The sequence below is a fragment of the Maniola jurtina genome, chromosome 15, assembly GCF_905333055.1.
Source record: "Maniola jurtina chromosome 15, ilManJurt1.1, whole genome shotgun sequence".
NCBI lineage: Eukaryota > Metazoa > Arthropoda > Insecta > Lepidoptera > Nymphalidae > Maniola > Maniola jurtina.
In genome coordinates, this window is record NC_060043.1 from 1,563,288 (window position 1) to 1,590,415 (window position 27,128).

At 34.2% G+C, this 27,128-nt stretch overlaps 1 protein-coding gene across 1 annotated transcript in view; it reads right to left on the reverse strand.

Annotated features, from left to right (window-relative positions):
* LOC123872314 (mucin-5AC) overlaps nt 1-21,337 on the reverse strand; it is an 85,527-nt gene extending 64,190 nt beyond the window's left edge. The window contains exon 1 of the mRNA XM_045916525.1: nt 21,101-21,337. Coding sequence (XP_045772481.1) covers nt 21,101-21,160 — 60 coding nt within the window. The 5' untranslated portion in view covers nt 21,161-21,337. The remainder of the gene's footprint in view (nt 1-21,100) is intronic.
* Between the last annotated feature and the right edge of the window lie 5,791 nt (nt 21,338-27,128).

A 27,128-nucleotide genomic window follows, 5' to 3' on the forward strand; every position in this document is an offset into this window, starting at 1 on the left:
AAAATAATGGACAGAAAATTATTCAATTTTACAAAAATCATAATATTGTGAGCTTCCTGATTTCCTACGATAATAGAGTGGGTATGCTATTTTTACCTCAAGGATGCAAGCCATCTCTACATACCGATCGCCAATTGGTATAAAGGTTCCTGATAAATACACTTTTTTGTTTAAATATAAAGATTCCTGATAAATGAACACATTCAGTTTAAGTATAATATTACAAGTATGAATTTAAATAATCATACTTATTTATAGGTCCTTCCTGCATAAGTACTTCATTAACATTCTAATTACGCTTTACCAAAGGTTAGAGCATGACATAATATAGAAATATATGTTGTTATTGTTTTTATCAAATAATTAAATAGATTGCCTGATAAGTTGGCTGCCCTGAGCCGGGGTAGCCAACCGTGACTCACCGCAGGAAATCAGCCGAGTAATCCAATTATGTTAGAGTAAATGGTGAAAATTGCTTCGGCTCAGATTTCGCTATCCTCACTGACCTAGCTACTTACTCATTTGTTATTAGGAGTATTCAGCCTAAACATGTTCTTTTATTGTTGACAAGTTTGCGCTTGACTACCCTTGACTTGATAGTACCCAATTTGAATAAATGACTTTGACTACATTCGCATCAGAAAGCGGCGTTGGTAATCAAACAAGTCGCGGGGAGCCATCGGGTTCAGGAGGTGCAAGGCCGCGGCGGCGTGTGGAAGTCTCTACAAGAAACCTATGACCAGCAGTGAACGTCTATCGGTTGATGATGACGACATTCTCATCTGTGAATACTGTGTACTTTAAACATTTTATTTGTCTGCGAAAACAGACAAATAAAATGTTTAAGTACCTACCTACCTATCTACCAACCTAAGGTTGCCTGGTAGAGATTGCTCCAAGCAATAAGGCCGCCTTTGCACACAGTTGTTTTTTTCTGTTTTTCTTCTTTCTGTGTCGTGATCCTTTACATGTGCTTTTGTGTGCAATAAAGTGTTTCTATCTATCTATCTATATTCTGTCCACCTAATTTATAATGCTACTTATCTGCGTTTTTGGGAAAATTTAGTTTTTAGAAGATTACATCTTAAAACAAACATTTTCCATTGAATTATACGAGTAAATCTACTGGGTATCTAAATGATAAATATGGACTAATAATAATGATTGATATTATAACTCTTCATCAAATTATTATTATTTGTTACTGATTAAAGTATTCTTTAGAATAATTTTACCATCATAAAGTTTATAAGTATCTCTTCAATTGGTATCGTAACAAGTGGTCAATCAAGTATAGCTGATTTGATTAATGATGTTCAGGCGCCGAGAAAAGTCTCAGCTTAACAATGAGTGATGTTCAATGGAGAATGACGTTGATTTCCTACCAATAAATAATGTTATCTATCACCAAGTACTTCGTATAAAATCCGCTCGCCGTGTCTGTCCTTTTAAAAACATTTATCTAAACTGTAAAAGTCAGTAACTGAATTTGGTAAATAAGCTAGTAGTCAGTAGCGTGTAGCTCATAAAGGCATAAAAGCACTGCTTACCCAAGAAATAGTTCCCTAGTTGTAATAGCGCAATGCTTAATAAGCTTTGTGACTTGCCAGTAAGTAGGTACTTACCTACCTAACTACTGCTTACCCTGGCTTTAAATCCTGTGCTAGTAGTAATATAGAATTTTGATTAAGAGTGTAATTACACCGTTTTGTTTGCCAGCTTCTGCATTATCCTTCTTTATGCAGTCGGGTGAAAATGATTAATAAGTGCATACATTTTGAGAAAGTATAACCACAATAACTCCCATATTTGCTGCATAGGTAGGTAAGTAAGTCTACGACCTCAAGTCAAAGGTACGGACCTTAGATGAATGAATATCATTGATGTTGAAAGAGCTACCCCTAAGGATGAATACCCTATGGGTTTACCCTTAGATTAGGGACTAAAATCTTACTTTTAACATGACAGTTGACACATGAGAGCAAATATGGCGAATACTTTCTCAAAATGTACCTGTGCACTATACAATCTTATGTCATTAATTAAACATAGAACGTACCTAATTCGTATTCCACGTCACAGCTCATCTTATTCCGCAATCTGATGACCAGTTCTTTTAATGTCAAAGTTAACGTTCACAATTCCTTCTACAGCCTTGTCAAAGGCCACATTCCATTAGCATAATGGCAAATTACTTAAAATAGAGCCTTACAAATATTCACGTAATGTTGGATTTTCTGTACACGGTTACTCTAAATATAACTAGTAATCAGTTAAATATTGCACAGTTGTCAAAGTGTTATTAGCAAAGATTAACCAATGTTCGATTGTGAGGTAAGGTGTCGAACATGTGAACGCCTCACAGACATGCAGAAAGTAATGGTAGCTTAAAATGGTACAAAGATAATAAGCTAGTTAAACAAAAAAAGATTCCGATGAATTGAGAACCTTCTCCTCTTTTGAAGTCGGTTAAAAAGAAAAAATCACAAAAGTGTGAGTTACCCCGACGCTTCTTAAAAAAATATTCAATGGAAGACAACTTGCAAATATAAATGTTTTTCCAATGTAGAGACGCTGATACGTCGGGTGCTGTAATGATGTGATGAGAGAGCAAAGCTTTTCTCCGAATGTAGAAAAATAAAAGGCTACTAGCTGATGCCCGCGACTTTGCCCGCGTGGATTTAGGTTTTTTGAAATCCCGTGGGAACTCTTTAATTTTCCGGGATAAAAAGTAGCCTATGTGCTAATCCAGGATATTATCTATCTTCACTCCAAATTCAGCCAAATCCGTCTAGTAGTTTTTGCGTGAAGGAATAACAAACATACACACACACATACACATACAAACATACACACAAACTTTCGCCTTTATGATATTGTGATAGTGTAATTTATTACCAATAAATATTTTTAGGTAAAAGAAATGAAGCTCTTACCATAGTTAATATTATTATCATAAATTGAAATAAATGCCAGTGACTAGACAACATATTTTGTGTATTTGTCACCAACGAGAACCGGATCATTAATGGTTTGAATTGTTCTTCGCCAGACAAAGAATAATATCATTGGCAAATTATTGTAGTCGTGGTCAAGAAACTTGTCAATTGATGATCTAATCTAATCTTTTTAGATAGCAATAAAATTTGATAGAAATTTATAGTTAATCGATTACTTTGGGTAGGTTTTTTGTGTGTCCTGTATTTTTCCTCCGACATGATGATCGGAAACTTTTGATAGCTGACATGGCTACATTTTTTTTCGTTGCTTTGCTCTGCTGGACGAAAATGAGCATTTTTTTTATTTTTAGCCTTCCATTCATTATAATGAGTAGTGTAGTAATTATAATGCAGTAGTGTGCCTGTTTATTTGTTTGTATACGTATCACTCGTATAAAAATCAGTGAATCGATTGATATAAAATTCCTGCAATTCGCGAGCAAAATAGCATGTAGTACAAACTTTTAGATCAACCAATGGTTTAGTAAAGACAAGACTTTAAAGATTTGTAATCAACTTGATACCCATACAGTTTTAGAGTTGACCTTACAATCGGCTGATCATTTAGTTTATAGTTTGCGTGGGCTCTAAACATAGCCGGGTAATAAGCGCGAAACATTTAATAGCAGCTTAGCAAAAAACCTGAGTGACTCAGAGGAGGTGACGAATGCAGCTTGCGGAATGTTTGGGCGCAACCGGCTGTAAGCTGTAATGGCAAGGGTGAGAGGACAAGACACGACTTTGACATTATCTGCGATGACATCCGATCAACTCACGAACTATGCTTGCCGATTATAGATGACTTTATTTGGACTAGACTAGTTCTTATAACCAACTAGATTATGCTTACGTCTTCGTCTGCCTGGATTTCGATCTTATAAAATTCTTTGGAAACTCTTTGATTTCCGGCATAAACAGTAAGTAGATCGAATTTCGTCTAAATCAGTTAAACTGATTGAATGTGAAAAGGGAAGGACAGACACATTTTCGCATTTATTATAATTATTAGTATGGATTGTAATATTAGTGTGGAAGTATGGATTATTGTCAAAGGTGATTTGAAGAGCCAAAGAGCATTTAGTGGGAACACCGCCTATTAAAGGAGTTGCTTCCATAATTACTAGGAAACTATGGGAAAATGATCTGGCGGACGGGTGGTCGAAACTCCAAATAGATTTCAAAAATATTACCTACGCTTTCGAAAGCCTTTTCAATGTATGTGTAAATCTCAGACCTCTAAATTTTTCATATTATTTAGGTACATTATTTGAAAAGTGGTGTGAGTTCCCATCATTATTATATACGTAATTCTCATATCTCCATCGCATAGTAAACCATAAACTACTTATTTTTTTGTCATATACAATAGACAGCTACGAAATAAGGTATTATTTGGTTGATTTCAACCCAGATACATTTCCTACGCCAGCCAACAGTAAATGTGGGAACCAAAACACAATTTACTACCAGTACTCAAATTACGGGTATCTAGCAGATATCTACAAAATATGTCGTGCATTTGGCGGCATCTAAAATATTTACAGTGAAAGGAAATCAGTACTGCAGCCTGCAGCGTACAATATCGTGAGAATACAAGATTCTGCGCCTGAGCAATACAGGTTAGGTTTTGAGCTGCCAAAATGTGAAGGTTAGATTGAAAAATTAGATCACATCATATCGATATCTACCCCAGTCCCTAACAGTTTTCCTTGACTCTTTAGTTGGCTACCAGATACACATAATTTTAAGTTTATTTCGTGGTTTAACGGCATATTATAATGTAGATAACGGGTAGATACCACGATTAATTTGATGATACCCAGGCTAGTGCGTGAAGCGATTGCAATTCGCAAACACCAGAATTTCAATCGTGAGGATGGCTTAAAAGTAGCAAACGTATGTGGAATCAGTGGTAGAATTATACAAATCTGGGTGGGATGGGTTGATGTTAATGATGATAAATTTAACTTAGAAATTAGTTATTTTTACATGCATTGGAAAAGTGACTATTAATCTGTTAGAGCGCATGTTGACAGTTTTCTAAATCGGTCGATTTACTAACACCATTTGTCTTTCTATTCACAAATGTACACTGTTTACATCAAATTTACATAAACCAAAACCTCTCATAAACACTTTTACTGTCGCCCAAACGGAATACCGATTCGAGAACTTAATACAATACTTTATCAGCGGCACATCACTAGCGTATATCCGAGAAAGTACAACGTGTTCGGCGTACGATATCGATTCTTTCACTTTGAATTTTTGCAACACTAAATAAGAGTGATTTCTAGTTTATCAAATTCCATGAATGCATTGTTTACTTTCAAAAGAATGTAACGTTCTTACCTAGCTCGATAATAAAATATAAATGTGATTTGCTAGGTACTTACATGTACTTACCTATAGTGCCGTTTTGACCTAAGTAATGCAGATATCATCAACCCTTCCGGCATCAGTTTTCCCTTCCACCTATAATATGGGTACCTTAAAGTCAAGAGTTAACAGGCAACTTTGAGGCAAGTGCGCTCCATCTTAGCCTGCATCATCACTTGCTAGAGGGTCTGATTGCAGCCAAGCGCTAGTCTATATAATTAAAAAAAAAATCATCATGACATGATCAACCTTCGCCGGCTTGCTACAGCGTACACATCTCCTCTCAGTATGAGAAGGTTTGACCATCCAACGCTGCGCTTTTCGGTGTGAGGTGGCCACTCTAGAACCTTTCGACCCCAACGTCTATCGGTTCTTTGAACTGCGTTTGCTATGTCGGTTGAACTGGTAGCTATCAACATAGGCTATCAAGCTATGTCTATCGAACGCTATGTAGCTATCGAGCTATGTCAATTACCCCTACGGATCTTTTCATTGTTTATTTGATCTCGCAGAGAAACTCCAAGCATAGCTCACTCCATCGCCCACTGACTGACTCTGAGCTCTTTTGAGATCCATAGTTAGCGTGAAATATTACAGTAAATGTTACAAAGAGCAACCGCCGAGTTTCTTGCTGGTTCTTCTCGGTAGGAAAGGCATTCCGAACCAGTGGTAGATGCTTTTGACGATTCAAAAGAACTTGTAAAAGTCTAATTGAATAAAAATATTTTGAATTTGAGTATTGTAATATTCGATTCGATATACCTACTTTTGCAAACTTAGGAACTTGTTTGTTGAGGACCCCATTCTAGGACCTTAGGACTTCAACGTCCATCGGAGTATGTTCAATCAGCGCAGGGACATAAATTTTTTAGGTCGATAAAATCCATAGTCTACGCTGCGTAGATGTTTAATTTACATAGGTACATAATTACTATAATTGATTCTCGATAGCCAGACGTGAATGGAAAGCTGTGCTGTGTTCGCGCCGTACACTGAACGCACGGGTCAGGGTTATCTGCAATACTACGTACTCGTTGGTAACTATACCCACGATTTCCAGGTCACATGTCAGATGCCTACTAACGACGTAGACGTTTGTAACATATTGTTTCCTGTCATGATGTATTAATTAGGTAGGTGCCTACGCTACTAAAAGATGTTTAGTTATGAATCATTAGTTTAGGAGCTACGATGTCACAGACAGATACACAGTCAAACTTATAACACCCCTCTTTTTGGGTCGGGCGTTAATAAACTGATACAAATTACACGCTCTACTGTTTGAAAGGAGAGCGTAATTTAGATATCAAATTATTAGATTTTTCAGTAAGAGTTACGAATGATGCGTTATTCTATACCAAAGAAAACATCTATATTTGATTAAGTACATATTAATATTATATTATACTTCGAAACTCCAAATAACGATTACCTAACAGAGCTATCGGTATCATCGTTTTGCGGCCGTAACGAGCTTACGTAACGGAATTTCTCTCAAAAGTCGCCGAGGCTCATTCCGGACGATAATGTGTTGGCCGAAATCATACGCCGTGGTTTATGACTTGCGTGTTTATTAGTGGATGGGCTACTGCGTTTGATTTACGTAAGTGTGAACATAATACATACTTAATATTATATATTATTAAAGTGTGTCTGTCTGTCTATCTGTCTGTCTGTCTATCTGTCTGTCTGTCTGCTACGTTTTCACGGCCCAACCGCTGAAACGATTTTAATGAAATTTCGTACAGACTTGGGATACATCTCGGGGAAGGACATAGGCTATTTTTTATCCCGGAAAATCAAAGAGTTCCTACGGGATTTAAAAAAATCGAAATCCACGCGGGTGAAGCCGCGGGCATCCTCTAGTGTCGTATAAATAGAAGCATAGCTGAAGATTTAACTATGATTTAAGTTAAATTTAATTGAACGACCTTCAACCCGCTGGACTGATGACCTTAAGAAGATAGCGGGAGCGAGGAAGGCGGAAGATGGTATGTGGTGGCACGCTCTTTGGAAGGCCAATGTCCAGTAATGGACGCAAACAGGCTGATTGATTGATTGACGGCCTTCCTGGCGCTGTGGTCTTATAAGTATGTAGGAGGTCCCGGGTTCAATTCCCGGAAGGGGCGATTTAGCATTCTCCTTCCGAGTTAGCTCGCTTCCATCTTAGACTGCATTACCTATCACTTACTACCAACCAGGTGAGCTCGTATTTAGCTCAGATTTATTCAAAAACAAAAAAAAAATTGGGACTTCTAGTAAATATTTTGAACTTGACATGAATATCTTTTAATTTAGCGTTATAAATTAATCAATCTCGAATCTTATGAAAAGTGGCTAAGTATACAGTCTTCAAATTGTAACACATAATAATGTTTTCATTATTGCAGTAAACCGCGATACCTGTAGGTCTTAACCGCATTGTTACGAGAGCGAAATTAGGTGACTGCTGTACCTTGATCGCTACTTGTCTATGAGGAAGTGTGGTCTATTTTCCCACAAGTACACGTCAGAGTTAACTAGACTGAGGGAACTCTCGGTTTGATCAATTGACGATATATCAAATATTAGGCTATGGTTACGTAAAATAAAAAAAACATAGGGCTACGTTAAGGCTATTTGCGTCAAATGTAAGTATGTACTACTACCTACTAAGTAACATTGGACGCCTGTTAGTGACATCGACGCCTCGGCGTTTTATTAGAAGTTCCCTTAGTGTCGTGAACTGTGACACTAGGTATGTAAAGTTGTAATAGAACTCGATGTAAAAGCCAATTTTCATTATACCTACTATGAAAAACGAAAATTGGCTTTAGAGTAGGTATAGCGGGAACCAAATTCAATTTTGTTCTTACGGGAGTTTGAGCTTCCTCTCTTCTGTTTGGTCCGCGTTCGTGTTTTACCTAATTCACGAATTGTCAAAATGTATCCCATATAATACTAAGTAGTGATGAAAAATATTGTGTGTCACTTAGGGCCAAAATATTTTGTTCTCGGGTAGTGTATATAATACATTGAATTCCTCGCTGCGCTCGGTATCCTACTTTAGCCCCTTCGCTTCGCTCTGAATTCAAAATAACGCCATCGAGAAACAAAGTATCACTTTGGCCCCTTATGACATAAATATAACTATTTCATAATCGCAGATAGACATTTTTGTTCTTCGTTACGTTAAAACATTCCCATTTAAAAAAAGTGGGGTAATGATCGTGCGTGTAATAATTGATTTATTATTCGGTGATATATATAAATCTAAATAATAAACTACTTTTTAGTTGAATGATTGATATTTTTATAGGTGAAATGGCCGAGTTATGGCCATCTTATTATAATTATTTGATATATTATAATCAATTATATTCATGATTTCACTATTTATAGCAATTGACCTCGATTTTTTGGGCTGATTATATCTAGTATGTTATAATATCACGCATTTTATATAATTTTTAAATAGTAGGGCCTACATAATAATAATTATGATAAATGACATAACTCACATAACTCTTTCGTTATTTAATTCGTTCTATTTAAAATCGTTTCGTTTAAAATGTAACGAATTATAATTCGTTACACTTTAAAATATGTTGATGTCAGAAAATATAAACCAGTTTCTAAAATATAACATAAAGAAATGAAAATGACTGTTATAGGCCTAAAATCTACACGAACACAACATCCCATCCATCTCAAATTTCTGTCTATTTTATAGAGCATACCTACTAAGTACCAGGTAATATTATGTACCTTGTTATTATTATTTTTGCTTTGATTCATATTTAAGTTTTGCTTTGAATAACAAAAACTTTATTATCAATTCATTCATTCATTCAGGAAATGATATATCATTGAATATTTTAAAATAAATAAATAAAATTCCTACAAACTTTGTTAAAAGATACACGCGCAAGCTCTGGTATCTATAACTATAATTGAATCAATAAACACCTAATAACCTATATTTTTCCACTTCCCGGATTTTCAACAGGGCTCTCTCCGTCACTTACTCCATACAATTGTAGTTCCAATTTCATTTGAATATTAGGCAAATTGAATGCAGACATATTCTAGAAACTAATATCTGCGCCTGTGTTGTTTTAGATTTTTCTAAAAATATGTAGTTTTAAAATTACAGGGGCTCAAAGATTTGTATGTGAATTTTTAAGACCGCGTAACTTTGAAACCGAATATTTTAACAGAAATCTGGACAACCACAGGCATAGATATTAGTTTCTAGAATATGTCTGCAAAATTTCATGGACTTTGGTTGCTTAATATTCAAATGAAATTGGAACTACGTTTGTATGGAGCGAGTGACGGAGAGACCCCTCTTAACACCTACCTCTTAATACCTACATATCAATCCGTCAATATTTTTTTGTGAATGAACTATTTTTTGTTCCTGGTAATCATAAAAAAACTACTGCATTATTTTCAACCAATTAGAACGATACCCACAAGTATAGTTTTAATATTATGTACATACTATAAAAGGTTAACGCAATTAATAGATTATAGAGTTCCGTACCCGAAGGGTGCCAACGGGACACTATTATAAAGCCTCCATTATTCGTCCGTCTTTTGTCCGCCTGTCTGTCAGCGAGCTGTATCTCATGAACTGTAATAGGTAGGTAGAGAGTTGAAATTTTCACAAAGGGTGCATTTCTATTGCCCTTATAACAACGAATAATAAAAACCATGATAGCGAATTTAAGAGGTAAGTACTTTTATCCTGTACAAATGTACGGAACCCCTCTTGAATCCAACTCGCAAGTTGGGAAAATGCTAAAACTTTTACACTTGTTTGTTACTTTTGCGGTATCTTAATTCAGCATTTAAAACGTTATAATATATATGTACCTACATACTAGTACGTACTCATAATTTTTACGTACCAACCTTGCAAAATATTGATTTACGAAGTCAGCCTTTTCAACCTTCTAATTTTCTTCATTTAGAAGAAAATTAGAATTTTTTAGAAGAATCTTTTGATTCAGTGAAATCCTCAGTCAAAATCAGTGGCATAGACACCAGATTTTTCAATCGCCAGGTTTCTTAGACCTTTCTCATCTCGAATAAGTTTGAATGGACCGCTGTTAAAATATAATCCTGTTAAATTGACTTAGTATCATCTAGTTTACTCAAAATAATTATGGACTTAATTATTATTGATGTAAGTATAAAGTGTGAAATGACATTCAAAAGATTGATACTTATTAACCTAAATATAAAGTATTTACTAATTAAAACACAATTAGCAAATCATATCTATTTGAAGACATGTTTCACGACAGCGTAATTTGGTTTAATACGAAAATATTTCAGCATTAATAAGCGTAATTACTGTAATGACAATTGTGTTGTCTGTATGGCGCAAGTCTCCCGTTATTACCTGCCGTGGACTGACGAAACTATTACTTAACTATTAGAATATTACCGAAAAATGAACTCTTGAGAGAGATGAAGTTGACGTGTTATGAGATACGTGTTATAATAGTGAAATATAGAGTTGACAATTTCAATTCATTGTAATTTACAAGTGTAAATTTAAAATTTATATCACCCCCGACAAGTGAAGGTTACAGTTACTAGAAAAGAGCTGATAACTTTCAAACGGCTGAACCGATTTTCTTGGATTATAGCTAAGAACACTCTCGATCAAGCCACCTTTCAAACAAAAAAAAACTAAATTAAAATCGGTTCATTAGTTTAGGAGCTACGATCCCACAGACAGATACACAGATACACACGTCAAACTTATAACACCCCTCTTTTTGGTTCGGGGGTTAAAAAAGTATCAATCCAGATGAATAAGAACAAAAGTATACTCAAATGATTTATTAATTTATAGCTATGTTTGGGACCTGCTTTACCTACTAGTTTATGGGCCAGGACTCTATGAAAGTTTCATGTAACAATACATGGAGATTTCATAGAGTTCCGTATGACCAAATTTTGTTAAGTAAATAATAATCATTTCATAAAAAAAATCTGCCTATAGGCTATAACCACCTATAACTTAACATTTGAAAAACAAACAAAACGACCTCCAAATCTCAAGGCATAATTCAATGAAACTTAGATCCCTTTGCTACGAATAGCTGTAATTAAAACTTAGCGTTTCCCATGCCGTACCGGAAAGCTCGGCTTATCGTACCAATCTATACCAAAACAATGACCAATTAAACGGACAATGAAGCGATATGTTACTGAAAATAATTTAATATTTTACAAAACAAACATAGTGCGTAAGTTAAACCAAGTAACTGATTGAATACTTTGGACGAATAGCCACTTTAGAGGGGTCTCTCCGTCACTCGCTTCATACAAACGTAGTTCCAATTTCATTTGAATATTAAGCAACCAAAGTCCATGAAATTTTGCAGACATATTCTAGAATCTAATATCTATGTCTGAGGTTTTCCAGATTTCTGTTAAAATATTCGGCTTCAAAGTTACGCGGTCTTAAAAATTTACATACAAATCTTTGGGCCCCTGTAATTTTAAAACTACATATTTTTAGAAAAATCTAAAACACCACAGACACAGATATTAGTTTCCAGAATATGTCTGCAAAATTTCATGGACTTTGGTTGCTTAATATTCAAATGAAATTGGAACTACGATTGTATGAAGCGAGTGACGGAGAGAGCCCTGTTAATCGTCCAAGTTGAAAACAAATAAAAATAAATGGGTCAAGTGCTTATCAGACTACCGGGGCACCTCTCAGAATGAGAAAGAGTTAATAGGCCAGAGCCCTTCACACACCTTTAAGAACATTATGGAGAACTCTCATGCATGCAGGTTTCCTCACGATGTGCCTATGCCTACATGCTAAGTATATTTTTACAACCATGCTGCACTGCATGCATGCATAAAAAAGTGCATGCATACACTTATTTATTTTACTGTTCTATTACCCGCTGCAATGTGCATTTTTTTTAATTATATAGACTAGCGCTTGGCTATTAAAACTTAAATCCTACAGCTTGCATTGTCCATTGTTTACTACGTAAAGGTTTTTTCACGACGGAAATACATTATCAAGATATACTTTGTTGCTTAGCTTATGTCGCGAGGATTTTTCAAAATAATTAAAACATATCAGTAAAGAATCATAGATGACCTTTTACTTTTGTGTTTTTTGTCCAATAAGATAGCAATTTGTTCTTAAATTAAGTTAAATTTTTGCTCTTGCCCATTTTTCTACAGTTCCTAATATTATAATAATGTTAAAATCTTCCAAACTTAACTCAAACACACCTTGTCTCTCTTTTCATGGAAGGTGGAGATTGCTTTAAGCAATAAAGCCGCCTTTGCCTACATTTGCTTTTACTTTATTGTTTCTTCTGTCTTGATCTTTATTGTGTGCAGTAAAGTTTTTTAACTATCTACCTCTCTTCTATAGGAATACTCTGGTGCACTACCAAACTATCCTAGGCACAGTCTACGAGTAGGAAGGTTATGTATCTCGATAAAATATTATGTACTACAAAACTAAGTCTGACATATCACTAATTAATTACTATTTATGAATCAGATTTTACTTTCAAGATTATGGGCCTATAACCCATTAACGACACAAAATAATCATCCTTATATCCTTTTATTATCAGAGGAATCTGCAAGAATCACTTATCTCATGTCAGTCTTATATTATGTCACTAGCTGATGCCCGCGACTTCGTTCACGTAGATGTAGTTTTTTAAAAATCCCGTGGGAACTCTTTGATTTTCCGGGATGAATAGTAGCCTATGTGCTAATCCAGAGTATAATCTATCTCCATTCTAAATTTCAGCCCAATCTGTCCAGTAGTTTTTGCGTGAAGGAGTAACAAACACACACACACACACACATACAAACTTTCGCCTTTATAATATTATTGTGATGGTTGTAATATTTCAGTCTCATTTCCTTAAAAAGAGCAAACGAACGAACATATTGGCTCATCTGTTAACTCATACGCAAACAACGCTTTCTATGCTGACATGCGGAGATCACGCAACTATTTGCTATTTGCACCATTATTTATCGATGTATGCGGCAACTACTGGATTGGGTAGGCTCGACATTTTTACAGAAACATCGCTCTAAAATATGGATCGCGGATCCACTGAATCATCATACAATTACTGCAATCATCAATCCATACTTCACTACTCATATTATAAATGCGAAAGTTTTTTTTTCTTACCATAAAGCTCCATTATATGATAATATAATGGCAGCTTTATTGCTACTACCATCTAGCCTATGGGCTACTAAGTAATATTATTCTAGCTTAAACTTCTTCTTTATTGTTACTTCTACAATATTGTTTATTGGTTGGTTTATTGGTTTGTTGGTTTGTCCTTCAATCACATCGCAACGGAACAACGGATTGAACCTAAATCCACACGGACAAAGTTGCGGACTTCATCTAACACAAATAAGTAGTTCATTTATATAAATATAGGTCGAGCCATCTTGTATCTTTCGATAATAACTAAGTACTCCTGCTTTATTTAGGTAGGTTGAATACCTGCGAGAATGTTATAAGAATGGTAAGTTATTTACCTCTAAAGTAATAAGTATTAGTTATGTGTATTTGTGAATATATATCGCAGGCAGTCATACATAGTTCAAAAGCTTCGACTTTTAAGGAAAAAGCAACTTATTAAGAATTTACAATATTATATTTTCCTTATTGAATAAATATTTCGTATAACTTTGTAACAATAATTTAGTCTGGGAGGTGTTATAGTATGCGACAAGTCGAGATGGCAATCGTGGAATGAGGCGGTGGGACGCCTCGCACACTCGCACGTCATCCGTGCTATCCCACACCGGATTAGCGCGAGGGTGATATCAGGTTGAATAGGTTCCTGAAACTTTTTGAAGTTATGTGCGTTTAAAGCATTTAAATGGGAAAGGAAAACATCGTAATAGAAAAAAGGGCCCTGTTGACACCTTCGGGCGTGGACCCCTAAAAATCAACGTAACAAAGCTAGAAAAACACGCTAGTCTCAACATGTAGAAACAACTGGACAAATGATATTTAAGAATTCATTAAGCTCACTGGATTGCCTCGCGATGCGAATTCCTTCAAGATAATACATACTTGTCGACATTGAGGCTGACCACAACCTTGAAGGCGATCATAATGACACCTTTCCAATGAATCTTTTGGTTAATAACCGTTCCCACCAGTTGATGATGATTGGCAAAAGGATTAGAATCTAAAAGGTTTTAACCGCAGATGTTGGAATTGCCTAATTTAGATTTTTACTAAATTAAGTTAAAGTTATAAAAGCCTTAAGGTGCCCACGCACTCGATCTGAACTGCAGCTGAACTACGCGTCGCGTCAGCGCCCCGCACGATATTCTCTCCAGCCGCGCCGCGTGTCAGTGACGTACGTGCGTCGCGGCTGGAGAGAATATCGTGCGGGGCGCTGACGCGACGCGCAGTTCAGCTGCAGTTCAGTTCAAGTGCGTGGGCACCTTTACCCATCATCATCAGTGTCATCCCAATCGCACCGGCCCACTACTGAACTCGAGTCTCCTCAAAATGCGAATATTTTAAAGTTAATGCCGTAGTTGCCGACATTGAAGCTGACCACAACCTTGAAGGGGATCATAATGACACGTCCTTTCCAATGAATCTTTTGCTTGGTAACCGTTCCCACTTGTTGATGATGATTGTTAAAAAAATAAAATTTAAAAGATTTTAACCGCAAGACGTTGCCTTGTTTAGATTTCTTAATTTATAAAGCTTAATTTACCGATACCTACTTCTCCCAGATCTAGAAGCCTACTGTACCTATAAATATCGTAAATAGAGCTTATTTAAAGTCTAGGGTTGCATAAACGACCTATTCGTACATAACCATCTAAATATTTTCAAACTAGCAACGCAGAACAATAAAAGGCCAAACAACCATTTTAAATTGACTCTCACTTCATAACTATTGTATTACAAGCTTTCATTTAAGATTTTTTAAATGCCGCGAGCATTTTGAGCAAAATGCCTTGGGAAATGAACATGTGAGACAAAAGTGGTCGGTGATTAGAGAAAGCATTTGCGCGAGTTTAATTCTTTCATTATGTTTTTACTTTCTTTTGAGTGCCAACTACTTCCCTAATATGGAACATTAGGACTTATTCACATTACGTAACATTACACTTATAAGAGTGCTCTCCATGGTTGCTCCAATTCAATTCAATGGGTGATACGTATTTAAAAGCAAGATGTGTATTGCGTTAAAAACGCGAATCAATGTTTTATTACGTTTTTTTTGCAAATTAATTCATAATATGTATTTTTTAATAAACACATTTAATTTTTTTATTATATAAGTAAAGTTTGCTTACCTTCAATAGTTTTGCAATTTTGCAAATCAAATCAAGTAGGATTTCTTAATATATCAGTAGAATTTTTTATAAAATCCGGCGGAATTCTTCAAATTCCTTTTTGAAATTTGAAGTTACTTATTATAACCTAAGTAACAAAACTGCGCTGGGAAGTAATCTTATCTAAACGTGGAAAACATAAGCTTGTCAGTTTTCTGAATGAAATAATATTTTGTAGGTTTATATTAAGAGGGGTCTCTCCGTCACTCGTTCCATACAAACGTAGTTCCAATTTCATTTGAATACTAAGCAACCAAAGTCCATGAAATTTTGGAGATATATTCTAGAAACTAATATCTATGTCTGTGGTTTTCCAGATTTCTGTTAAAATATTCGGTTTCAAAGTTACGCGGTATTAAAAATTCACATACAAACCTTTGAGCCCCTGTAATTTTAAAACTACATATTTTTAGAAAAATCTAAAACACCACAGACACAGATATTAGTTTCTAGAATATGTCTGCAAAATTTCATGGATTTTGGTTGCTTAATATTCAAATAAAATTGGAACTACGATTGTATGGAGTAAGTGACGGAGAGAGCCCTGTTAAGACTTGCTTTCATTAGTTTTATTACAGGCAGTATTTCAAACAAGACATTATATAAATAGCCCATTTGAAAATATATTAGGAATGCTAACTGAATTTCCGGACTGAATTGCTATGTTAAAAATATGATATTAATATTTTTTTAATTATAAAGACAGACATAACATTCTATTACGAATCGGTGATAGTGTAGTGGTTGTGACGGTGGCCTGCTATTCGGGAGGTCGGGGATTCAATCCCGGCTGCGCACCTCTAACACTGTTAACAGGGCTCTCTCCGTCACTCGTTTCATACAATCGTAGTTCCAATTTCATTTGAATATGAAGCAACCAAAGTCCATGAAATTTTGCAGACATATTCTAGAAACTAATATCTGTGACTGTGGTGTTTTAGATTTTTCTAAAAATATATAGTTTTAAAATTACAGGGGCTCAAAGATTTATATGTAAATTTTTAAGACCGCGTAACTTTGAAACCGAATATTTTAACAGAAATGTGGAAAACCACAGACATAGATATTAGTTTCTAAAATATGTCTGCAAAATTTCATGGATTTTGGTTGCTTAATATTCAAATGAAATTGGAACTACGTTTGTATGAAACGAGTGACGGAGAGAGCCCTCTTAAGGGACTGTAGTAATAAAATGATGTGATATTTTGTATAGCGGCAGTTCATGGGGCTAGAATTCATTATTAAAGTGAATAATTAAATTAAAATCATGATTTTTATTTATTTTTACAGAATTAATTATTTATTAACGTCACGCTCTACAGAAGGCGATAAGCCTTTTGTTTTTCTAAATCTATTTGTTGATTTGTTTTTTTTTATTGGGGAAGAAAACTCTATATTGTTTCTTTATTATGGGGAAGATGTTGTAATTGTAATAATTTATAAATAAAACAAGGGTCTAAACGACTTTTATTGACACAACATTTATGATGAAGCCAACATATTTTATGCAGAGAGGTCGACATCATAAAGCATTTAACAGACTTCCGTATGTATATGTATATGAAAACATTAATTCGTCTCCATTCAAGCATACGATTATTTATAATTAAAATACGCTGTAGCTAGTATCGCTAGGCTGTAGGCAGTCCATCGGCCTTGGCTATACCACACTGAGTACGCTGCGCCCGCGCACATTCCCTGCACATTCCGCTCCGTCTCGAATAAACGCTTGTATGTTTCGACTATCTTGTTGTATTAAAAAAAATGTAAGTACATATCAAGAATTGATACTGGTACTGCGTCTCCCGGTATCGCGCCCGGGGCGCCTAAGATGCTAAATTCACTTGCTGCACCTGTGACTTGCTGCCAGAACCGGAGGTAGATTTAGTTTGATACCATTCAGTACTAAAGTTGCCTTCAAACTACGGAAATATAATATAATATATAAATATCGCTCACCCTATACTTTTAAATGTCACTGTTCACACTTAGATGTAATATTGTTACATCTAACAGTGTGAACAGTGACATTTAAAAGTAGAGTGAGCGATATTTACCTATATAATAAATTATATTCCGTAGTTTGAAATCAACTTAAAGTGAATGTTGATACCATCTACGTAGCAACACGTTGGAGTTATCAAAATCATTTTAGAAAATTCTTTGAAGTGTAAGTGAAAACATTATATTCTTACAAATTATAAATATCTTGTTTTTTTGACTTAAAGAAGAGATCAGTAGTTTGCTCGTGTCAATATTAGCTTTCTCAACTTCTAAAATTCTTTTTAGACAAGGGTCTACAATAGATATTTTATATAGATAATCATATTTTGGAAATAAAATTAGATAAATACTTCTTATTTTGTTAATGGCTTTTAGTGTTAGATTCGTTTGCATTTGAATTTTTCTAGTGAAGTTCATAAAAAAATAAGTAGAACTAAACACATACTCGTAGTTAAAATCTTAGCAATGGCCTATAACTTACTAAACGCGTTATCTAGCTATAAAAAGAAAGATCAGCCATGCCACAGAAATAAAGACTCGGCTTTTATATTAGTTAGATGTTTTGTCGATTGATGCCGTAGATAAAACATGTCCGGGATGTCAAAAGACACGATGATCTTTATAAAATGAGCTTGATCTCTTTCATATCGTGGCAGGTGCAATATCAAGAGATCACAGAATTTTAAAAATAAAAAAGCAATTTAATACCAGACTGCTTAATAACTAAGCAAATTATGTCTAGAATTTAAAACATTTGGAACATAAATATAAATGGATTTAGTAAAATTATTATTAATAGATCTATTGTTTCGTTAATAAAAAAAAAACAGGCCAAGTGCGAGTCAGACTCACGCACTGAGGATTCCTTACGACAGAAGAAGTAAAACGGAAAAAATAAAAGAATCACCTTTGTTAACGAACTGCAAAACTAACTTTATTTGTAGAGGTTTATAATTTTCATATAAAAAACCTATGCGAGCATTGGTTTTGTTTTTCTTGTAAAAAAGGCAAAATTTAGAAAAATTTCAAAGACATAAAGGACGGAGCAAGCAAGATTAGGGTTCCATTTTTACCATTTTATTACGGAACCCTAAAAACAGGGTAGCGATGACAATTCGTATAGATCACGGACGACGACGGAAAATCCTTGAACTATTACTAATTAGGTATGAATTAGGTATTTGATGACATATTTTAGTCAGACATACAGGTTTTTATGCATTTAACATTTTTAAATTGACACAATTTTGAATCATTATGTAACTGTATAGGTCAGGGCAAATAGTTTGTGAATAGGTCGTCTCTTAATTTATTAACATGCGAAATCTTAGATAGTTTTCATATAATTATATATGTAGTTCACCTTTATCATATTTCAGAGGTCACGGTGGACTTACAGTATATCATATCATAGATAGAGGCAGACGTTGATTTTTTCTTATTCATATTATTGAGTGCAAACCGTGACCTTAGCAAGATACAGCCTCTTTGTCGTAAGATTATTTTGGGGACTATATTTTTTTAAGAATATAGCAAATACTTTTGTTGTAAATATGACTGTAACAACAAAAAAGTTATTTAATCATATTATTTGTAGTATCTCCTGAAAAGTGAGGATACCTACTGGGTATGTATTTATTGCAATTTTTTTTATTCTTTTGACAAATATATAGAAAATAATATAGGTACTTAATGCACTAAATATTAAGGACTCTTCTAAACATTACGTACTTAATTACTTAAGCCAGATTTCTTTTCCGGGTAAATAGGTAATAATTAGTATCTTATTATAACATGCGTCCAAACTAGCATAGTTTCAAACATCCATCCTTCACCTAATTATTTTTAATAGCCGCGACTCATGCCGACACGCAAACTTATGACCATTGCGTCGCATAAATTGACTTAAAAACGCTAGCTAGTATATAACCGCGCATACAATAGATACGTTATCAGAATACGACAGTTTTATTCTGTCATTTACATTGATTCTCAATCGAATTTCATCCATACTAATATTATCAATGCGAAAGTGTCTGTCCGTTTGTCTGCTAGCTTTTCACGGCCCAACAGTTTAACCGATTTTGATGAAAGGCACATAATTAGCTTACATCCCGGGAAAGGACAAAGGCTACTTTTTATCCCGGAAAATCGAAGAGTTTCCACGGGATTCTTAAAGGCCCACCTGTTTAACCGATTAATATGAAATTTGGTACAGAGGTAGCTTGCACCCCGGAAAATCGAAGTTCCCACGGGATTTTTAAAAAACCTAAATCCACGCGGACGACATCCATTTCGGTCGATCGATTAGATTAACAACGACCCAAAATTCATAGTAGCCAAACGTTCCCATCCTGAAATTTTTTCAGCACAAGAGCACACTTGCCTGACTGCTGCCACTTGCTTGCTTGCGTGTACCTACCTACTATAATAAAGAGCTAACTTTTATGGGCTCTTAGAACATAATACCTTTAAAACGTACTTCTCTCCTATAAGACGGAACCATTCACTTCTTCCTTGCGTATTCAATTATATAGAATGGAAAAGGATAATTCTCAATGTTGCAACATTGGAAGCGATCTACCAATTATGTTGGTTTAAATAGTGAACGGAAAATCAACAACCTAATGGGGAGAAACTCTGATACAGAGTTATTATGATTTACTTATACCTGTTATTCGACTTTAATGCTATTTCGAGGTGGAGTAAAAGTGACAAATTACCATATGTTACGTGATTAAGCATTTTGAAATGTTAATTTTGTATAAGTTGTTATATAATTTTAAAATATGCATTAAAATAATTATTATTTAATATTTTTAACCGACTTCTAAAGAAAAAGAGGTTCTAAATTCGGTGCATTGTTTTATAATGAACTAATGCTCTACATAAGCAACAATACAACTCACGTACCATTATTGATGGTACTATGTAAGAAACTTTTACGCAAGTGCTAACAACAACTGTACAAAGTTTCAACTCAATCGTTTGAACGATGCGCAAACGCATTAAGTTACTTTTTTCCTAAAGGTACCTAACTATACCTATGTGCCTTCAAATCATGAGTAAAATAGACATAATATTATCTTGTAGGCAAGCGCGCTCTACATTTAGACTGCATCATTACTTGCCAGCAAATCTGATTGCAGTCCAGCGCTAGTCAATAAATTAAAAAAGGTAAGATATAAAGTGGTTAGTAATTTATTCTTACAAGAAAATCAGGTTTGATATGATCACTTCTCACGCAGTTTTTCCTAAGCTTTCCGACAGCTGCACATTTCCTATAAAACAGGTCTTAGATAATTGAATGATTAAAAAATAGCTCTTACCATTTTTAGATGTGTATACTTTCTCCCATCGGAGTTCCCCATTTTTAAATGAACATGCATAAAAAATCCGAAATTGTTATTTTAGGCACAAAACTCACTATCACAACATCGCGACACCAATTTAAAAAAATAATATTATTTGACACTGGCAACTCAGGTTCACGAAAAAAAAGTTGCGTATGACAGGGAATTTTTGACGTTTAAATCGTTTGGCGGGAAACGTCGTTTCGATCGGACTTCGCGCCACAGACTGGCAAGATGGCGGGTTTTTTTGACGGTTCACACAAGTCGATTCACTTTCTACGACCTTACGTTATGTGTCTCGTAATTAAGCATAGATTTACGTAACCCGCCGATTCACTGTTGGTTTTTTTGATTTCCTCGAAATGTTAATTCGTTTGGTATCAACCTCTAAAATAAACCTCTATCCTTGAAAAAGCTCATCTGAAAAAGTCTTCAGCATGCAATAATTCTGAGCAATAAATATCACTTGCTTTAACGGTGAAGGAAAACATTATGAGGAAACCTGCATTCTTAAGAGTTCTCCATGATGTTCACAAATGTGTGCGAAGTCTGTCAATCCGCACTTGGCCATCCATTAATCCATTTAACATACAATATTACTAAGAGAACGGGATTTTGACTCTTAGGTTGTATCAGATGTTAGTGATAAAACAAAATGGCTAAGTTCATACTTCCAATAGTCGGTCATCTATCCAGTTCATGACTAGGGTTAATGTAGCTTCAAAGTAACAATCGTTTGATATTTGCTATCACAACTAGGCCATTCGTCAATCAGACAAGCTCTCTATATAAAGTGATTATTAAAATACAAAACTAAAGCATTTTTAAAGCACTTTCGAAGCTCTAATAATGTAGATAAGTTTGACTCAAATAAATGATTTTTATTTTTGATATGTATGAGTAACTTTATAAATAGACCTTAGTATTGTATTTACGCCTAAATACTTTTAAATAAATTACATATACTAGATATATACTAAATATTTATACTAATATTATTACTACTTACTTTTGATGTAATCATGACCGTAATAACGATTTTAGAACAGTCAGAGAGTCGCATCTTGGTTAACCTTGAGACGCGTGCGCGTTGAAATCTTTTGTATGGAGCTTTGTATTCGCCACTGCTCTACTTCACATCCAATGAATTTCGTACGAATTATTTAATGATAATAAATAATTATAAATTTTTACCTTACAATGATAATGATAATTTATTTGTTATCTAAATTAATTTATTATCTAATAGTTTATTATCTATCGAACTAATTTTATTGAAATGATTAATTATATCGAAAATTCTAAAACTACAAACTAATTAAATAAGATTTTCTTTTGCTTCAAAACTATTTAATGACTTTATTATTGTTTTGTTTAAGGTACTTATATAAAATTAAATTTTTGTTAACCTTAAAAACAACTTTAGCGTAATATTATAATTATTATAAACCAATGGTAGATTTATTACAGGCAAAATACTTTTTCAAATAGAATTAAACTACAGATTTTTAGTTACAAGTAAAAAATAACTTTCTAAGTATAATGATTTGAATAAAATATTAATAAAGTGATTAAAAACAAAACAATAGGAAATTTTCCTACAAAATTTTAACAATCTTTGCTTTGACCATATTATAACATTTTTCATAATATTATTAAATTTATCTTACTATGTTTTCCGTGACTCTGAAGGTCATTAATCCCTTTTGATGAAAGATACATAAATAAATTGCGTCCTGTAGAACGTACTTATTATTCTGAAAAAGTCAAAGAGATTTCATGGGATTTCAAAAATACGGCGATGAAGTCTAGAAGAATGTCTAGTTTTAGATTTTTTTTTTTTAAATAAATTTAACTATATTTTTATACTTACTTAAGTATGTACATAATCAGCTGACCAAATTTTATCTAAAAACCTTATCAGAACTTGGAAGCAAACCGTTCTCGATTTCTATTAACAACCTAAACTAGGTGTAGGTAGTAAAAAACTGGTCAAGTGCGTGTAAGACTCGCACACGAAGGGTTCTGTATCATCGTACACGAAATAACAGTTTTTAATTTTTTAATTTTCATGGTGGCCATTTTGAAATTATTACTTGTTATAATAGCGGCAATAAAAATTCACATTCTGTGAAAATTTCAACTCTCTACCTATTACGGTTCACGAGATACAGCTCGCTGACAGACAGACGAACAGACGGACTGATGCATGGACGGACGGATAGTGGAAGCTTAGTAATAGAGTCTTGTTGGTGCCTTTCGGGTACGGAACTCTAAAAACGAGTCATATATAACAAGCAGTGCCAACCTGCTCGCCGCACCTTGCATGTCGAGGAATTTAGGTGCATGTAAGCATTGCTTACTTAGATTGAAGTAACGTTAAAGACTAGTTTTTACTGCAACTTTTCCTGCTTCTTTTTTGAATATTAAATGCTCATGCGCATTTGAGGGATTCTTCCTCCTATGAATCTTTCCTCGAAAGAGAAATTCATACGTCCACACAAATATGGGGTTAGATCCCGGGCGGGCACTTCTATAATAATATATGGCATATTATTGTAAATTGAATATGTACTTGAAAAGAGCAACCGCCGAGTTTCTTGCTGGTTCTTCTCGGTAGGAACGGTATTCCGAACCAGTGGTAGATAGATTATTTTGACAAATATAGATTATATTCAAAAGCACTTGTAAAAGTTTAATTGAATAAAAACATTTTGAATTTGAATTTGAATAACTTTTCGGAGTTATGTGTGTTTTAAGTAATTAAATATAACTTACTTTAACGGTGAAAGAAAAGTTTTGGAAGGAAATCTGAATCCCAAAAAGTCCTTATTAATATTGTTTTATCAAACCGATTTGGTGGTAGTTTTAGTCGAGTTTGATTTTTAATCTTTCTATTGTTTGACAAAAAAATTAGATGAACAATCCAAAGTTCAATACTCCTTTTGATAATGCTGAAATATAATAAACTTGTTTTTTTGACGCTTGGTACATTTTTTTAGTAATATAAGTATGTAAGGTAGGTACTTTGTTTGTATTTATGAAATCAGAATGTTTTCCTCTTTCATTTGATATCCCACTAGATCAAATCGGCTCAGTAGTTTAGGCGCTACGGGGGAGGATACATAAATACATACATACATAGACTATTACCTAATCCTTTGACTATATTGTAGGTAGTCGGGTAAAAATATGTATGATGAAACGCGCTTAGAGTTTTGAGGAAGGCAACTTTTATTTTCTGTATATTTTATGAACAACTTTTGTATCTACTATATTTTCCTTTTATTATATTTAAAACATTAAAGGAAAATTATGAAATATCACATTCATTTGAAGTAAATTATGACCGCAATTCTGAGGTTAGATTGATAAATTTCAAGCATTGCTCTAATTTTAATCTGTTAAGCCCATTAAAACACTACACTTGCAATTTCAACCGTTTCTTGCCATACATGTTTATTATTGGTAATTAATATTATTCCTTTATAAATAAATACTTAAAGATTATTGCAACATTTATAGAATATGTAAGGGCCTCTTTCATCATCATTATCAACCTATAAACGGCTGTCACTGCTGGACAAAGGTCTCTTTTACGGACTTGTACCTCCGAATCCAATGACTCCCAATGAAGCAGGCGTTATTTTGCGGAAGTCAAATATACAAGTAGTAGTATATACAAGGAACCAAAAGCTTAATTTGCTATAATCCGCAAAACCAAAGAAATCTGTATGATGCAACATGCAGCATGCGACATGCACCGCCCGCCCACTGATAAACATGCAGGAAAAGCCAGGCACCAAGCAAGCCACATGCACCACCACCACGCAGCACCACACAAATCCCAACACCACTCGACGCACGTTTCGCCCCTACACCGGAGCATCCTCAGGAGATGTAGACCTTACAATGCCTAATTGCAAAGTCAATTGCCTTTGCAATTATTAGCAGGTATTAGTGTATTATCTATGGTTCTCTCCATCACCGGCTGAGTGATTGAGGAAGCTCGTAGTTAGTGAGCACGTCTCGGTGTATTCTGTGCGTTTCGGATCCATTTTTTAGCTATATTTACCTAGTTAGGCTTTAAAATTAAATAAAATTAAGTAAATAGCTATTTAGCTAGGTAAGTAGCTATAGGTTCTATCTTTTTGTTGCCAAACTTGTGATGTCCTTTTAATGAACTTGTTGTTGTCGATGTAGAATTTGCGTCGCATAAAACTGGTTGATAGATGGTTGGTAGATTAAGTAGGTACTTAATAGATCGATTTTATTGCTTTATTGAAGTTAGATAAGTTCCTAATATTTCTTAATGAGTGGTTAGTAGGTAAGTAGGTAATACAATATAATGGTGGCCCGTGAGTCATAGCTATTAGCAACCTACTAAACTGGATACTAATAAGTAAGTCGTTAATTCTTGAACCTACATCATAAGTACATAGGTAGGTACCTACCTAGGTAGGTATAATAATTGATTTTGCGTGAGAATTGCCTAAATATAGTGATATAGGACTTTACGATAGTAACAATCATGGTAAAAGAAAAAGACAAAAGCAAACTAGGCGAGGTAGGTATTTTGTCAAAGTGTGAAACTGAATTTTCAATAAACAAGTGTAAATTAAAAATTTATAACACCCCCGACAAGTGAAGGTTACAGTAATAACTAGAAAAGAGCTGATAACTTTCAAACGGCTGAACCGATTTTCTTGAATTATAGCTAAGAACACTCTCGATCAATCCACCTTTCAAACAAAAAAAAAAAACTCAATTAAAATCGGTTCATTAGTTTAGGAGCTACGATGCCACAGACAGATACGCAGATACACAGATACACACGTCAAACTTATAACACCCCTCTTTTTTGGTAGGGGGTTAATAAATAGGTACCTATGTGACACGATAAGTCTAACAAAAATATTAAATTAAAATTCCATCATCACCTCGCACGGCACTTTTGAATGACAAAACCAGATAAAACGGAACCGGACTTCCGGACAACAATGTCCACGTCTTAGAATATTAATTAACTGAAGTGTTAGGCAAAAGTTTGCTATGGAAAATAATAATTTATTCCTAGAAATTACACGTACTTACCGAATATTTACACATTATTACCACAGTAATAATATTTCACTATATTTCTGAGAACCATTTCAATTAAAAATGTAAGAGATCATTACAGTTTGTAAATAATTATGTTCAATTATAGTCATATTTACTTACAAACTTTATTTGGAATAAGTATTGGAAATTCAGAGTTGAGTCAATGAAAATGTAGAGTCCCAAATAAAATTGTACTGATTTAATAAGAAACGCCATCTTGTAAAGAATAGAAACACTGCCTTATGGCCTCAAAAGTTTGGATAAGAACCGTATTCTTTACTGCCATCTATCAATGTAGATTAAAATTTTGTATTAGTGCTGCCATCTATGAACTTAGACCAAAATATATCTAAACTGCTCAATGCTGCCACCAAAAATATTTTGCTAAATATTGTAACTTACAATACCAACTCAAATGTCATTCAGCAGTGTTTCCACTTTTAGGGATTTCGCCCTATATAAGGCGAAACGATACTAAGTACGGTTTAGTATGATTTAGGGTAATTTTGGGGGGAAATAGAAGTTAAGGTGGTAACTTTATTTTTTGCACCCTTTCAATGTGTTTTTTGTATTTGTTATTTGTATCTTGGATATGCTAGAAAAGAAGCAATGTTTTTTTTTTCAAAAAGTGCGGACTAGTAGCGTATTTTAAAAACTAATTAGATGGGTACCTATTCCTTATTCGTAGGAGAGGTAGGTATTAAAGTTTATTGATTTTATTTTTTGAAAATGATGAACAAACACTTTTTTCGCCACAAGACAAGATTTAGGAACTTGAATTGATATCAAAAACATAAAACAATTTTTTTAAGTAGTGATTAACGGCAAATAAATACCCTGAATCAGGGTATTTCTTCACCAATTTTCAGGCTCATTTAGGGTAAATTCCTACAATAACTAG